The 16956-nt window shown below is 33.9% G+C and overlaps 1 protein-coding gene across 2 annotated transcripts; it reads left to right on the top strand.

The window, feature by feature from the left end:
• The first annotated feature begins 100 nt into the window (after positions 1-100).
• On the top strand, positions 101-15586 carry sh3glb2a (SH3-domain GRB2-like endophilin B2a). Of its 2 annotated transcripts, XM_065248293.2 has the most exons (11): positions 106-314; positions 686-827; positions 2585-2713; positions 4860-4993; positions 5072-5164; positions 9321-9383; positions 9632-9655; positions 9949-10038; positions 11760-11860; positions 12362-12569; positions 12650-15586. In XM_065248293.2, the coding sequence occupies exons 1-11, from the start codon at positions 252-254 to the stop codon at positions 12755-12757; spliced, it is 1155 nt and encodes a 384-aa protein (XP_065104365.1). In that variant the 5' UTR covers positions 106-251; the 3' UTR covers positions 12758-15586. The 2 variants fall into 2 exon arrangements, with proteins under 2 accessions (XP_065104366.1, XP_065104365.1); XM_065248294.2 differs by lacking the exon at positions 9632-9655 and having other exon boundaries at positions 101-314.
• Positions 15587-16956: the final 1370 nt, after the last annotated feature.

Raw genomic sequence — 16956 nt, 5'->3', positions numbered from 1 at the left:
AACTGATCATCTATATGCTAGCTTTAGTATACAAATTTCCAATACACCAAATAACGTTGTAAGATTTGAATGCAGCTCAATGACGAATGATAATTTTGAGCCACTGGACTCCACCTGGAGGAAGAAACTGTCACTACAATAAAACGAAACACACACCGCACGTACGCGCACACCCACGCGCGCACACATACGCTCACAGTCAGTGGCCTCTGCGGAGCGCCTGATAATTTTCCCACAACAATAACAACAGTATGGATTTCAACGTCAGGAAACTTGCCTCAGATGCGGGAATCTTCTTCAGTCGGGCTGTGCAGGTGAGATTTCTTCGGTCTGTCGTCATAAATACTCGAGGTTTAATGTAAATGAAAGTGAATGGTTAGGTTGATGTGTAGTGCGTGACTCGCACCTCCCCTATCATCATGTGTTTCCTACATCACATCAGATAACAGCGCATTTTTGTACACAGAGCTTCTTGTCAAATGCATGTTAACAGACCAATTTTTAATGTGTGGTCATGTAGTTAAATAACATGAAATGTGGTAAAAAACGTACAAAATATTGTTAAATGTGAACATGTGCTACCAAGGTTGTATAAAAATAATGGTTACAGTAATGCTACAGTGTTACATCTACAGTCCTGCTGAAGTCTAACAGATCCCTGTTGATTTGTTCATGTTTGCTGTAGTTTACAGAGGAGAAATTTGGACATGCAGAAAGAACTGAGCTGGATGCTCATTTTGAAAATCTTCTAACCAGAGCAGATTGCACCAAAAACTGGACTGAGAAGATTTACAGACAGACAGAAGTTCTGCTTCAGCCAAATCCAGGTACATGCCGTCATATATTGCCCCCACAGAAGTACAGGGCTCTCAAAAAATTAATCGCATACACAATAAAAGTTTGTGTTTGCATAATATATTTATGTGCGTACTGTGTGTACATATTGTATATATATAAACACACACATACATGTATGTAAAAAATGTTTTGCTTTTTACCAAACGTTACACGAACAAAACGGAAATCAGGTCTCATCTTATCTGCTTGTAGAGAAAGTGTTAAAGGGACACTCCACTTTTTTCCAGCTCCCCTAGAGTTGAACATTTGATTTTTACCATTTTGGAATCCATTCAGCTAATCTCCAGGTCCCGCAGTACAACTTTTAGCATAGCTTAGCATAATGCATTTAATCTGATTAGACCATTAGCATCGCACAAAAAAATAACCAAAGAGTTTCGATCTTTTTCCTATTTAAAACTTGACCCTTCTGTAGTTACATCGTGTACTTAGACTGACAGAAAATGAAAAGTTGCGCTTTTCTTGACAGATTTGGCTAGGAACTATACTCTCATTCTGGCGTAATAATCAAGGACTTTGCTGCCGTAACATGGCTGCAGGAGGCGAAATGATATTACGTAGTGCCTGAAAATAGTCCCCTGCTATTGAAAGTAACCAAGGGGACTATTTTCGGGGACTGCGTAATATCATTGCGCCTACTAAAGGGTTAATGGTGCCACATGGTTATCAACATAAAAAATTACTAATCTTACCTCTTAGCAAAATGAAAAAAAAAACACTGACAGCCAAGAATGCATGATTATATTATGTCATGGCTTTGCAATAAAAAAATGTTACAATGAAAGTCAATGGGGGAAAAAAGCCACAAACAACTAAGTAGGGATAAAAAATTAAATCTGATGCTGCATAAACAACTAAAAATTCATCAAAGACAATGTTTTTACTCATCTTTGACATGCCCAAGACTGTAAAAAGATTAAAAACAATCCAATCACGTTTTATATTGAAAATCTGTCATTTTGTGTATGTTTTTACACAAATCAGTGACACCACTTATTACCTTGGCAATTAAAGAGTTAATTCATCAGATACATTTTTGCAGCCATTTAAATTAAGTGGCCTTTTTCGCCACGAACAACCTGGACATTGGACATTGTTTATGCTTATCTTCGGTAGCTTCTTTGAAGGCATCTTAAGTTAAATATGAAGCACATGCAAAAGACCTGAAATAGAAGTGATTTGACTGTTTTGCAGAATACGGAAGTTTGTTGCGCAAAACCCCTGTTTGTTATTTCTATTATTTTATAAGATTGAGTGATAGTTGATCAGGTTTGTTGCTGGAAAAACACTGTAAAATGTAAATGTTTGTTAGACTTTGCATCTTATTTTCATTCACTTTAGCTGTTCACGTCCATTTTGAATATACTAGAATTAAAGATGCTAAACATTTCTACAAAAAAGATGAAAAAAAAACACAATTCCCTAAAAAGATTTATCAACATAGCATTTTCTTATCAGGAAACATGTTATTAAATGCGTTTGTTGTGGTGATGACTTTGAGGTTCAAGAGACCGTGGTTTAGTTCGCTCGTAGTCTAAGTTTGGCTTTTCATTTCTAGTAAATGCATTTAGACTTAAAAAAATTATAAAAGTTGTGTTCATCTGTGAAGATTGTCTTGTTGGACAGTGTCATAAACTTTTGTGAAACACAGAACTTATTTTTTTGTGATAACCCAAAAGTTGATATGTATCGCAGCTGTTTGTTTGAATGTTTGTTTGTCTGGCAGGTGCTCGAATCGAAGAGTTCCTGTATGAGAAAATTGACCGGAAGGTTCCACCTCGGGCCACTAATGGAGAGATATTAGGCCAGTATATGCTGGAGGCTGGAAAAGAGTTTGGGGCAGACACACCATACGGTAAAAAAATCTCAAACTGTACTGCTTATAAAAGTCATAGATTTAGTCAGCATGAATGTCTTGTTTTTTTGGTGTCAGGTTTTAGCACAGATATCTAAGAGAAAATATTAGTTTTTTTTTTGCAAATATTGAATGTCTGTGAGACCTCAGTGCAGTTTGTGCAGATGTAGGCTGCCAGGATCAATTATATTCTCTGTAAAACAGATTGATTTCAGTTTTTTTTGCTGCAGGGTCTGTGGAAACAGCCAGACCAATTCCTCCTGATGCATTTTACTTTCAGTTCCCCATCAGAGAGATCAATAGTGTTTAGAGGTCACAGGTCATCAGGCAGGATATGACATCAGTCTTTGATGAGAGTTAAACCATGAATGTAAACCAGTCTTTAAAGGGGGGGTGCGTGATCTCTGAAAGCCAATGTTGACATTTGAAATCACCTAAACAAATAGAATCCGGACCTTCATTTGATAGACCCGCCCCACACATACGCAATGATGTCGGTAAGTAGACACGCCCCTTACTGCTAATTGGCTACAAGTGTGTTTTGGTACTCGGCCTGACTTCCTTTTCCTTATTCAAAAATCTTGCACCCTGCCTTTAAATGGATAGTTCACCAAAAAATTGCCTATAGTAAGGCTAGTAAAATAAATGGGCCTATCAACTTTAAGAAGGGAGATGAAAAACCTTTCGATGTTTTTTGTTGTTTATGTCAGTGGCTGTGGTATTTTGGTGGAAATCATCTCTCACTTGATAGAAGTGCACAAAAGATGTTAATGTCATGGACAGGTTATGTCCTGCAGCGAGGGTAAATGTGATCTTTGTGTTTATGTATTGGATTAGAATAAATTCAGAAAGCAAACATTTAAACCACAATGACAAGCTCAAATGTCATGGCAATAATACTGAATGACAAAAAAATTAGATATATACAATAAAACAATTGTGTATTTGAAGTTGAATGTATAATCTCTGTTGAGTATGTTTGTAGTGAATGATGATAACAGATCTGTACAGCAGTGTGGAAATGATTCTGTTTATCTGTGATGAGTGAAGTGCACTTAGTGGTTTTAAATGACTCATTATTGTATTATAATGGACCTGGTGGCTTCAGACACATGATGATTATCTTTGAATGCACATTACTAATGTAGGAGTGATGTCTTACCAAAGCCTTTAAAGTATGGAATCTGATCTTGGAAATTCACAAATTTGCTTTTTTATGAATGACCCAGAAATAGAAACATCAGCTTAATATTTCAGTTTTAAAGGTGACATAGAATGATTGATCGGGGTATTTATCCTTGTTCTGTGATGTGACATGTAGACAAAAAATGTTTTGTTTGGGTCTGTAATGCCTTAGAAGCTTCCTAAAAACCTCTCTCAGATAGCTCTATTAGGGTGGGGGATTTTAAACAAGTGGTTTTGCACCTATTTGGCTCCCCCTACTGGCTTAACTTGCAATCTCATTACTGATTGGCTGACTTCGCTGCCACTCAAAAAATGTAGCCAATTATTTTAAAGTGGAGGGGCAGTGAGATGCCTGTGATGTCATAAGCATCAGTTTTTCAGATTGGGCCATTTTCTGGCTGACATTTCTAGAAGAGGAATTTCTATGAAACTGAGATGTTTAGCATGTCTAGCACTTTTTGTATGTTCGTGAATGCGGGTAGACTACTATTATTCAACAAAGACAAGGTAAAAATGGTTTTTCATTCTCTGTCCACTTTAAAGGGCACTTATTATGCAAAATCTCTGGACATAAATGTGTGTTGGCATTGTGTGAACACAATCACCCTACAATGAAAAAACTCCACACTCCTTTTATTTAATCCCCATTAAACCAGAGCAGTCTCATTAGACAGGCTGTTTTGATTCTCTTGTTAAATTTGACATCACAAAAACAAAGCCTCACCCACAGCCCACAGTTTTATCCAAATGCTTTTCTAAATGTGTTTGTTAGCATGTTGTAGCACTAATGCTGCTAAAAACAGTCTACTATTGTCTCAGCCTGTATTTACAGGAATCAAATCTGTTTTTAACCAAAAGCGTTCACACAGTAGATTGACTGAACTCATTGACCGATTGGCTGAACTTGTAACATGATGCATTTAATTGAATCTAATTAATTGATTTATTTTTGCCCGTGCAGGTAGCACATTGATCAAAGTGTCCGACTGTCAGAGGAAACTGGGTGGTGCTGAGCGAGAGTTTCTCCATACCTCGTCCATTAGTTTCCTCACACCACTGCGAAACTTTCTGGAGGGCGACTGGAGAACCATTTCGGTGAGATGATCTGTATGTTGAGATGAGAGATGTTCATCAGGTAAAGATTTACTGATAACGTTCTGTTCAACCCCACAGAGGGAGCGCAGACTTTTGGAGAACCGCCGCTTGGATCTTGATGCCTGTAAAGCTCGTCTTAAGAAAGCTAAAGCTGCTGAGAGCAAAGCCGCCGTAAGCCCTCTTTTCTGACTTACTTTCGAACATTTACAGAACCAAATGTCAGTTTCAGAATGGGCTGTAGATCCTTAACCCTCTCTTACGCTATGTAGCTTAGTCTCACACTAGCTGTGTTTCCATTAAAGATTTGCACAAAACTCTAGCGTTATTTTCTAAATTATGGCGTTTACATTAACCTATGTTATGCGACTAAAACGTAATTTTGTTGTCTCGCGATAAATAATTCAAAAAATTATAGCGACTGGTGTTTTCGACTTTATATGGCGCCGCGCAGACTGACATACCATGGGGCATCAAAATTCCACAAGAGCAGATTCCCAAATCGTGGTATTTTGATGTCATGCACTGCAAAAAATGATTTTCAAGATAAATTTATTTATTTTTTTTTGCTTGTTTTATGCACAAAATCACTTAAATTTGATATTTTTGGTCTATAAACTAGACTTATTTTCTTGGGTGGTTTTGCTCATCAAGCAAAAAACATCTTAATTTAAAGGGACACTTCACCCATTTGCATTAAGCTTTGTATAGTTAGAACCCCAGTCATGTTTTTGAATGGTCATCCATCATTTCCTAAGTTGCCGTTGAGACAGGAGAAATACAGATTTCAGTGTTGCACTTCCTTCTTTCAATGATGTAAAAATCATCATTTTGCATCATTGAAAGAAGGAAGTCCAATATCTTTGCTGAGGGGGTGAGACTACAAAAACCCCTTTTCTCGGTCAAATAGACACCAAATTCTAAATGTATGTTACATTTCGACTACAAATATGAAACACTTTCAATAAAGATTAATGTTCCTACGGGTGAAATGCTCCTTTAAGAATTTTTTGATATTTTAACTGAACACAAGACAAAAATACTAAGAATTTTTTTCTTGAAAATCGTTTTTTTTGCATTGTGCGTAGGGATGCTAAACAATTAATCGCGATTAATCGTTAGCAGAATAAAAGTTTTTGTTTACATCATATATGTGTGTGAACGGTGTATAATAAATTTGTATAAATAAATGTACACACATGCATGTATATGTTTTAGAAATGTTTACATGTGTATATACATTTGTATATTTATGTATAATTTATATTATATATAAATATAAATACTTAATATATAAAAAATTTTTTTCTTAAAATTATACATGAATGTGTTCATATTTATATATAAACATATTTATTATACACAGTTTACACACATATGGGATGTAAACAAAAACTTTTATTCTGCTAACGATTAATCGTGATTAATTGCGCTTGTCGATCACCCCTCTTCTCTCTTTTCCTCCAATTAAACACACTGTGCCATATTTAAAGAATAATAATGTGACTTTTACGCACGCTAGTTGACCTAAACGTTTTTTTTTTATTGCAGTTTTGCGATATATTCCTTTTTTTTTAATTGTCTGAAAACCACCTCACCCGAGCATTTTTGCAAAATAATTTGCGAATTTTAAGGGTAATGGAAACGCAGCTTCTGTTGTTTGTGCTGTGCAGTTGTGAATGTTTTGTATTGACTGCACACTAACCTTGTGTTTTTGCATTGTCCTTCACAGTGTGAGGGAGAAGTGAGTATCACACATGTATTATTCTCTCATGTTTACAATATCCTTCTATCTTTTAGTTTTTGGTATAAATGATGTTATGGACAGGGGTGCACATTACTTTTTTGTCCTGGTTCTCAAAGGAGCACCTGGAGATGCTGCCTGGTACTCACAGTATTCATAGCACCGACATCCTACATGCTGTCATCATCACTAATCTCTCTTCACCATATCTCTTTGGTTTAAACATGGTAGACGATGATGTATATAAAATAAAATATGCCTGGTTTTTAACCTTTATTAATGACTACTAACTCTCATAAATTTCAAATAAACGGTACATTCACACGGGGCGCTTTTGCATACCAACTAGGGATGCTAAACAATTAATCGTGATTAATCGTTAGCAGAATAAAAGTTTTTGTTTACATCACATATGTGTGTAAACTGTGTATAATAAATATGTATATATATAAATATGAACACATTCATGTATAATTTTAAGAATTTTTTTTTATATATTAAGTATTTATATTTATATATAATATAAATTATACATAAATATACAAATGTAAACATTTCTAAAACATATACATGCATGTGTGTACATTTATTTATAAAAAGTTATTATACACAGTTCACACACACATATATGATGTAAACAAAAACTTTTATTCTGCTAACGATTAATCGAGATTAATCGTTAAGCATCCCTAATACCAACGCTGCTGAACCTTTGTTACATAGTTAATTACCTAATTTACTGCAACAGAAGGGGGCGAAAGCGCTAACACTTGACGGAAGGCTTGTCTGAAGCGTGGCCAACAGCCAATCACAGTGGCCGTTACACATGCTCTAGTCTTCCATAAACGTAATTGGCTAGCTCTGCCTGCGTTATTTGCATAAGGTAATCTGATTGGCTGACGCACGAGTTGCCGCTTGAAAAGTTGAGAAATGTACAACTTCTGCCGCGAGCAATGGCAGGGACGTGGCGCAGACGGATCCACAACTCAGTTCGGCAATGCATGACGTCACCCATTAAAAGTGAATGGAAACCGTCAACACTTAAGGCGCATTCACACGGGGCGTAAGCGTTAACGCTTAACGGAAGGCTTGTCTGAAGCATGGCCAACAGCCAATCACAGTGGCCGTTACACATGCTCCAGTCTTCCATAAATGTAATTGGCTGGCTCTGCCTACTTTATTTGCATAAGGCAATCTGATTGGCTGACACACGAGTTGCCGCTTGAAAAGTTGAGAAATGTACAACTTCTGCCACGTGCAATGGCAGGGACGTGGCGCAGACGGATCCACAACTCAGTTCGGCAACGCATGACGTCACCCATCAACAGTGAATGGGAAGCGTTAACGCTGAAGCCCCGTGTGAATGCGCCGTTACGCCCCGTGTGAATGTACCATAATTATAAGCAATGCACAAATAAATACAATAGTACAAACATACAAATGAAGATTGGTCTGTTTTTTTCAGATACAGTACAGAAACTAAAGTAATCAGATAATACGGCATAGTCTTTACTGTGTAAATTGGATTAATTCTTATTAAAGGAACTATTATATAAAGTAAAATTATTTAGCCAAGACAAGGAAATTATGATTTTCTTTGTCTGTTGTTTGATTAATATTAAAAACAACATCAAGTTTATACTCTAAAATGTTTTGTGCCTCAGGTGCGTGCAAACAAAACTTATCAAACAAAATGCGCACCTGCCCACCAGTTATGTGCACCCCTGGTTATAAAGATCCTTTTGTCTGTAACAAAAAACAAAATCTACAGCAGAATAATGCATTGCAGAAAGTGAAAGACTTCATTCATAAAATGTTATTACATTCACATTTATGCATTTACCATAAAAGCGTCCAAAGCATTTAAGTTGCACATTTATAATTATATGTGGGATTGAACCCATGACATTTGCTCCATAACACTTGATTAAATTATCAATAGAAATATATATTTTTTCACATTCAAAGTATTTATTCCAATAAAAAATTGCTGTTGGTGACAGTCTTGTGTAATGCAATATTGCACTCAGTGTGTTTTTGTGAGTATTTAGTTATTAGCTTGGCATCACAGACTCTGTTGCTGATCTATGACCTCTAGTGGCTGATGTTTGAATTGAATGTAATTAAGAGGGCTTTCACATTGGCACTTTAGTTCGAAACAGGACACAGTTTTCATGAAACACGTATAATGTAAATGCTCTAATGTAGAGCTGGGAGTGCAGTGCAGGAGGTGTCCAAAATTATAGTACATATTCAGGGATAAACTTGCACTGAAGAATTCACAAAGATCACTGTCTGTATTTGACTAACTTTATTTTTATTTGGTCATTCTGAAAAGATGAAAGATCAGAACTAACACATTGCTTCTTCAGTATTTTATAAGGTTATTTGTCATACAGTATAGATTTAAATGAGCTGTCAGGTGATTTTCTGATCTTTGAATCTTTCAGGCTGTTTGCATGGCAGAGTTATCACAGCTCTTGTTCTCTCTGTGTGTTTTGGATTGGCTGCAGTATTTTATACATTATACACATTATTGAAGTGTTTGGGATGATGTGGATATTAAAGTAAGTTTCTTTGTTTCAGGCTGTGCCCGACTTCCAAGAAACCAGACCACGAAATTATGTCCTGTCTGCGAGTGCGTCTGCGGTAAGACCATACTGTGATCCCATAAATGCAAAACTTGTATAGACACATACAGACATTCATGAGAGATGTGATCTGTCTGTCTGTATAATCCTGATGTGCTGTTGTCATGCTGTGTGTTTTCCTACAGTATATCTGTGATCCAGAGATCTGTTGTATTAAATTGAAGTTTGACTCGTGTACATTTCTGCCTGTTGTGTTGTCATGTTATGATGATGTCATTGTGTTTGTGTGTCTCTTCTTCTGGTCAGCTCTGGAATGAGGAGCTTCAGAAAGTAAGTCTGACATCGCTGATCTTCCTCCTCATTCTCATTAATGTATTACACTATAATAATGCAAAACATCCTAAAGGTCCTAACAGTAGATGTAAGCAAAATAAAGCTTTTGTTTTTCAATGAAGTTGGTGTGAGATGGGTATTTCTTGTGTATTCTTTATTTTCCTTCATTTTCAGATGCTTTCTTACAAATAAATTACATAATCTCTCTAATAATCTCTCTCTCTCTCTCTCTCTCTCTCTCTCTCTCTCTCTCTCTCTCTCTCTCTCTCTCTCTCTCTCTTCTCTCTCAGGCAGAACATGAGCTGCGAGTTGCTCAGACAGAGTTTGATAGGCAGGCTGAAGTCACCCGGCTGCTGGTAGAGGGGATCGGCAGCACACATGTAAGTCCTGCTAGATTAACACACGTTACACAGATTTATATTTTAATTTATCTTATAGGTAGTCTAAGCATAAATGGTTAATATAACAGTGCAAATGTATTTGGTTTAATTCCTATACAGTACTCATGAAATACAAACTTGTAGGGCTGTAAAACGATTAATCGCAACTAATCGTTTGCATAATAAAAGTTTTTGTTTACATCATTTATGTGGGTGAACTGTGTATAATAAATATGTATAAATAAATACACACGCATGTAGATATTTAAGAAGTATTTACATCTGTATATACTTTTTTATATAATTTGTAGGGCTGTCAAAAGATTAATCGCAATTAATCACATACAAAATAAAGATTTGTGTTAACATAATATATTTGTGTGTGTATTTGTATGTAATTATTATCTGTATATAAATACACACGTACATGTATCATTTTAAGAAAAATGTATTTATGTATATTTCTTTAAAATGTATATACAGTATAAAATATATTAATCTAAATAAATATACTTGTAAATGTTTCTTAAATACATCCATGTGTTTGTATTTATTTATATATACAAAAACTTTTATTTTGTATGCAATTAATCACGATTAATCTTTTGACAGCCCTAATAATTTATATTATAAATTAGGGATGCATAACGATTAATCATGATTAATCTATAGTAGAATAAAAGTTTTTGTTTACATCATATATGTGTGTGTGAATTGTGTATAATAACTTTGTATAGATAAATGCACACACATGCATGTATATATTTAAGAAATGTTTACATATAATGTGTATATACATATTTATGTATAATTTATATTATATATAAATAAAAATACTTATATATATATTAGGGCTGTCAAAAGATTAATCGCGATTAATCGCATCCAACATAAAAGTTTGTGTTTACATAGCATATGTGTGTGTACTGTGTATAAATATTATGTATATATAAATACACACACATTCATGTATATATTTAAGAAATATTTGCATTTAAATACTGTATATACATTTCTATAATTTATATTATATATAAATATAAATATTTTATATATAAATATAAAAATTTTTTCTTAAATATATACATGATTGGGTGTGTTTTTATATATAAATAATAATTATACACAGTACACACACATATGTTATGTAAACACAAACTTTTATTTTGGATGCGATTAATCGCGATTAATCTTTTGACAGCCCTAATATATATATTTCTTAAAATTATATATGCATGTGTGCGTATTTATATACGTTATTATTATACACAGTTCACACACATATATGATGTAAACAAAAACTTTTATTCTGCTATTGATTATCGCAATTAATCGTTATGCATCCCTATTATATATAAATATTGAATCTATAAATATATATATTTTCTTAAAATCATACATGGGTGTGTGTATTTACATAAACATAATTTTTAACACAGCACACACACATATATATGAACTTTTATTCTGCAAACGATTAGTCAATTAATCGTTATCCAGCCCTACACTCTCTAAATCGCTTCCTGCCAAAAAAGCACCTGCCAAACCTGTAAATGTGAAAGCATTTGTTTACAATTGACAATTTACAAAATAACCATCATAACATTCCTGAAAATATATTTTTTAAAGCGAAAAACTAATTTAGAAACTTTGCATGCCAATGGTGAACTTCACATTTTAAATAAAAAAAAGTATGAGCTGTGTATGTTGTGTTTGCGCAGGTGAATCATCTGCGCTGTCTGCGTGAGTTCGTGGAAGGACAGGTGATGTATTATAACCAGTGTCACCAGTACATGCAAGAACTGCAGGGAGAACTGGGCAGGTGCGCATCATACCGGTATTGATGTTAAATAATATTCACCTGTGTTGTATACTCAAGTGGGAGTCAAAAATGACACTTCTGCCATCATTAATTCACTTTCCTGTCATACTAAACTTAAAGACAACTTTAAACATCAGTTTAGTTTTGACATCTGTCTGTGTGAAGTTATTAACTATTATTATACAGCTCGTTGGAATGCTTGATTCTGATTGGCCAGTCGCGACATTTGCAGATAACAACCACTTAAAACTAAAAATAACCCGGTAACCCGAATGCTGCAAATCATTTTGACAAGTACTGTTTAATATTACAAATTAAACGAATCTGGCAACCCTTCCCTAACAGTGTAGAAATGATCTGTTTCTTAAGGGAGTCATGTTAAGCTGATCATGTGATCTAAACATTTGGGCATCTGTATATAGAACTAAACAGCTTTATCTGGACTTTTGCTATTGGACACACTCGTCTCCAGTTTCCCTTCATAACCGTTCTCTCTTTCAGAACATGCACCGACTCACCTGCGGTGGATTCTCACTCCTCCAGTGGTCCCGCTGACCCATCCTCTGTCCTGAACCCGCCTCCTCCTCTGGAAACAGACGCTCTGCAAATCGAAGACGTTCAGCCGCCCGCTAGTGGCACACGCAATGCCAAAGTCCTGTTCGACTACAAGGCCGGAGATTCCAGTGAGCTCTCGCTGCGGGCAGATGAGGTAAACAACTCATGTGAATTAAGGAAGGAAGATTAAAGATCATTTACCAGAATTGTAATAGATTTTTTCCCCATCATCAGGTGATCACAGTCTATACAGTACCTGGAATGGACTCTGATTGGCTGATCGGTGAAAGAGGAAACCAGAAAGGCAAAGTGCCTGTTACGTACCTGGAGCTGTTGAGTTAAAGAGGCGAGAAAACACACAGTTTGTTGCATTAACATCCATCAGCGACATGAACGCACACGGCATCATACAATGTCTGTCTTCAAATTCGCGTTTATTTACTGAAAATCAAATGAGATGCATGGAATGAATGATAAGGTTTGACTGTTTTTTTTTTTGTTTTATTCATTTTTATTTATGTATGTATGATATGTTTTGAAGAAGTTCATCGATATTGAAAGTTGTTGAGTGCAAAAATGGCCAGGATTTTTATTTTATTTTAGTAAAACTAAGTTTTTGACTAATATTAACTCAATATCTACATTTTAGACCATTATTAAATAATGCAATGTTCTGCGTTATGAAACAGTCAAATATCTGAAAAAAATTATTCTTTCACAAAAGCTTAAAACTAGTGGTTGCCCATTTTTACTAGCCAATATTGAGAAAGCAATGTGGCTGATATAACACAAATGTAATCACAGTTAACAAGTGAATTTTTTTAAACATTTATTGCGTAGAATATTTATGAATATATGATGAGTTTAGACGCAAAAGCCGTTAAACCAAAGTAAGATAAAGATATTAAATGAATGCTCTTGCCATGTATTATACGTTCATCAAATACTTTCTCTTTAAATCCGCTTTTAGCATAGCTTAGCATAATCCATTGAATCTGATTAGACCATTAGCATCGTGCTCAATAATGACCAAAGTGTTTTAATATTTTTTCTATATAAAACTTGACTCTTATGTAGTTACATCGTGTACTAAGACCGACAGAAAATTAAAAGTTGCGATTTTCTAGGCTGATGTGGCCAGGAACTATACTTTCATTGCGGCGTAATAATCAAGGATTTTGCTGCCGTAACATGGCTGTAGCAGACGCAATGATATTACGCAGCACCTGAAAAAGGTCCTCTTTGTAACTTTCAATAGATGGGGACTATTTTTTGCCACTGCGTTATATCATTGCGCAACTTAAAATTTTCCAGTACACGGTGTAACTACAGAAGAGTCAAGTTTTATTATTTTTGAGGGTGATGCTAATGGTCCAATCAGATTCAATGGATTATGCTAAGCTATGCTAATAGTGGTACCGCCAGACCCGGAGATCGGCTGAATGGATTCCAACTCTAGGGGAGCTGGAAAATGAGCCTATTTATAAAAAAGTGGAGTGTCCCTTTAATATCCTTTTAAAGGCACAATATGTAAGATTTTCATCATTATAGGTCACATTTTCAAAACAAACAAATTGAAAAGATTTATGGGAAAAATCCGATAATTCACTCCCCCCCCAAATACCGTCTGATATATCGGACTGTAATATATAATATAATATAATTATACGTTTTCTCATTCAGAGCATGTACAAACTTGACTAGCTGTTTATTTTCTGCGAACTGAGAAACTGAACTGAGTCAGTAGTTCAGTAAAACAGATTGTGATCTTTCTTCAGGTTTTTTCTAAAGCTCACCACTAATGCCATTGAACTAAGCTTAATATTACACACATTTAATGTACAGATATTTGCACTGTTATGAAGTTTAAGAACACCTTCATAATGCCTGATTAAAACTGCCTTACAGCATCTCATTCAGACACATGATCAGATAAAATATTGTTTATTAAAGCAGCAACATTTACAGATAAAACTACAACATAATGGATTGACTGGTTTAAAATATGAATGTGAAATTCAAGCCTTACATGTTTGATCTGTAACACTTGTGGTTTTTTGCATGAATACTCGATGCCTGTTGCACTTACACTTCAACTTCTGTAAGTGTCAATTGCATTTTTTTGTGTAATATTGAATAAAGTATTTCAATGCAGTCCAGAAGCGTGGTGGTACCAGCTGTTAAAGCTTAATCTATAGCATATAAAGTAAATATTTGAGCATTCAACTTTATCCAAGCTAAAAACCAGTGGTCAAAATAAAACGATGGATTGAACTACGACATTCAGACAGTCAGATTTACATCTGTTAGACGTGATATTCGAAAGAGTGTGTGAAACAATTATAAATTGCGCTACAGCATGAAACCGGTATAATCCAAGCACTTTTCTACAGTATATATGTGTGTCATTCTGTGTCAGTACTTGTGCATGGCTGGTTTAACACACAAATATTTTAAACAAGTTTACTTATTGCTTGAACACATGGTGCAGTCAAAATTAGTTACATGGTTAAATGAAAACTTGACTAGTAGTAACTAAACTTTACTGAAAACCTTATTTTTTTTTATTGAAATATAATCTTATGGTGCAGCTCTACCATTTAGTAAGAGATGAAGCAAATTATTGTTTGACGCTGAACACATCTTTAACAAACTTTCTTTCAAATAATCTCTCTTTCATATTTTTAGGATAGGCTTTATGTGTTTTAATAGTGATATGTCACATGTGTTGTCTGTGTTTAAAACCTGGAATATTTTAATGCCTGTTTATGTGTCTGTGTTAATCTGTCTGTATAACAACACTTCATTACTGCAGCTTTTCAAACCAGACTGATAAAAAAAAAAACTTTTACTGTTGTGCTTTTCTAAAACTGAATGCCACTTGAGTTCAATTGGATTGGACTTCCAAAAGCCATATTTAATTTGTTTTTGCCATAAATAAGATACCTATCAGGAAATATTTTTTGAACCAAATATGTTTTTTTACTTTAAATTTATTATGTAATTTATACCCAATAAATAACTATAGTTTAGCGTTCTTGTGCAGCTAAAGATTGAAATGTTCATGATGTATTTTATTTGTTTCCGTTCTGTGTTTTATTTATTATTATTTTAGTTTATATGATGGCCACAATTGAACTTGTGATAAAATAAAACGCATACTAGATAACATTTCTCTCTAGCCTTGCTTTTGAACACTCATCATTATTTTTAAGCATTATAGAATGTAATAAATTTTGTTAAAACATTTTTAAGACACAGAGAGCGGTGCTCTTTTAGATATAACATTTATTTAGTGCTGCATGGTCAAACTGCATAAAATAATAAAATAAACACATATGTGACCCTGAACCACAAAACCAGTCATAAGGGTCAATATGTTGAAATTGAGATTTATATATAATCTAAAATCTGAATAAATAAGCTTTTCATTGATCATTCATTCAGGATAATATATGGCAGAGATACAATTTCAAAATCTGGAATCTGAGGATGAAAAATGCAAAAAATTTTTTTTTAAATATTGCCTTTTAAAATTGTCCAAATAAAGCCCTTACACTGCAAAAATGACTTTCTTACTTAGTATTTTTGTCTTGTTTTCAGTAGAAATATCTAAAAATTCTTAAATTAGGATGTATTTTCTTGAAAAGTTGAGTTTGTAGACAAAAAATATACAATTCAAGTAAATTTAAACGTAAAACAAGCAAATATCTGCCAATAAGGTAAGAAAAAAATCTAAAAATATTTTTTTTCTTAAACACTTTATTTAAGCAAAATTTTCTCATCACATTGGCAGATAATTTTGGTTGTTTTAAGCACAAATTCACTTAAATTGTATAGTTTTTGTCTATAAACTAGACTTGTTTTCTTAGGGAATTTTGCTCATCAAGAAAATACATCTTGATTTAAGAATTTTTTGATATTTTTACTGAAAACAAGACTGTACTGTAGCAACTGCACTGCAAAAAATGATTTTCAAGAAAAAAAACTTCTTAGTATTTTTGTCTTGTTTTCTGTAAAAATATCAAAAAATTCTTATATTAAGATGCTTTTTCTTGATGAGCAAAACGACCCAAGAAAATAAGTCTAGTTTTTAGACCAAAAATATCAAATTTAAGTGATTTTGTTCACAAAACAAGCAAAAAAATAAAATAAAATAAATGCAGTAAGCTAATTTTTCTTGAATTTAGTGTTTAAGAAAAATGTTCAAGATTTTTTTGCTTTACCCCATTGGCAGATTTTTTGCTTGTTTTCATGCACAAAATCACTAATTTGATATTTTTGGTGTAAAAACTAGACTTATTTTCTTGGGTCGTTTTGCTCATCAAGAAAAAGCATCTTAATTTAAGAATTTTTTAGATATTTTTACTGAAAATACTTAAAGAAATTTTTTTCTTGAAAATAATTTTTTGCAGTGCATCCACTCACAAAAATAAAGTTTTAATGTATTTATGGTAAGAATTTTACAAAAAATCATCAGGGAACATTATTTTTACATAATATCCTAATGATTTTTGGCATAAAAGCAAATTTGATCATTT

The sequence above is a fragment of the Paramisgurnus dabryanus genome, chromosome 11, assembly GCF_030506205.2.
Source record: "Paramisgurnus dabryanus chromosome 11, PD_genome_1.1, whole genome shotgun sequence".
NCBI lineage: Eukaryota > Metazoa > Chordata > Actinopteri > Cypriniformes > Cobitidae > Paramisgurnus > Paramisgurnus dabryanus.
The sequence above is the reverse complement of the archived record's forward strand: the minus strand, read 5'-3'. Positions and strand labels throughout refer to the sequence as shown.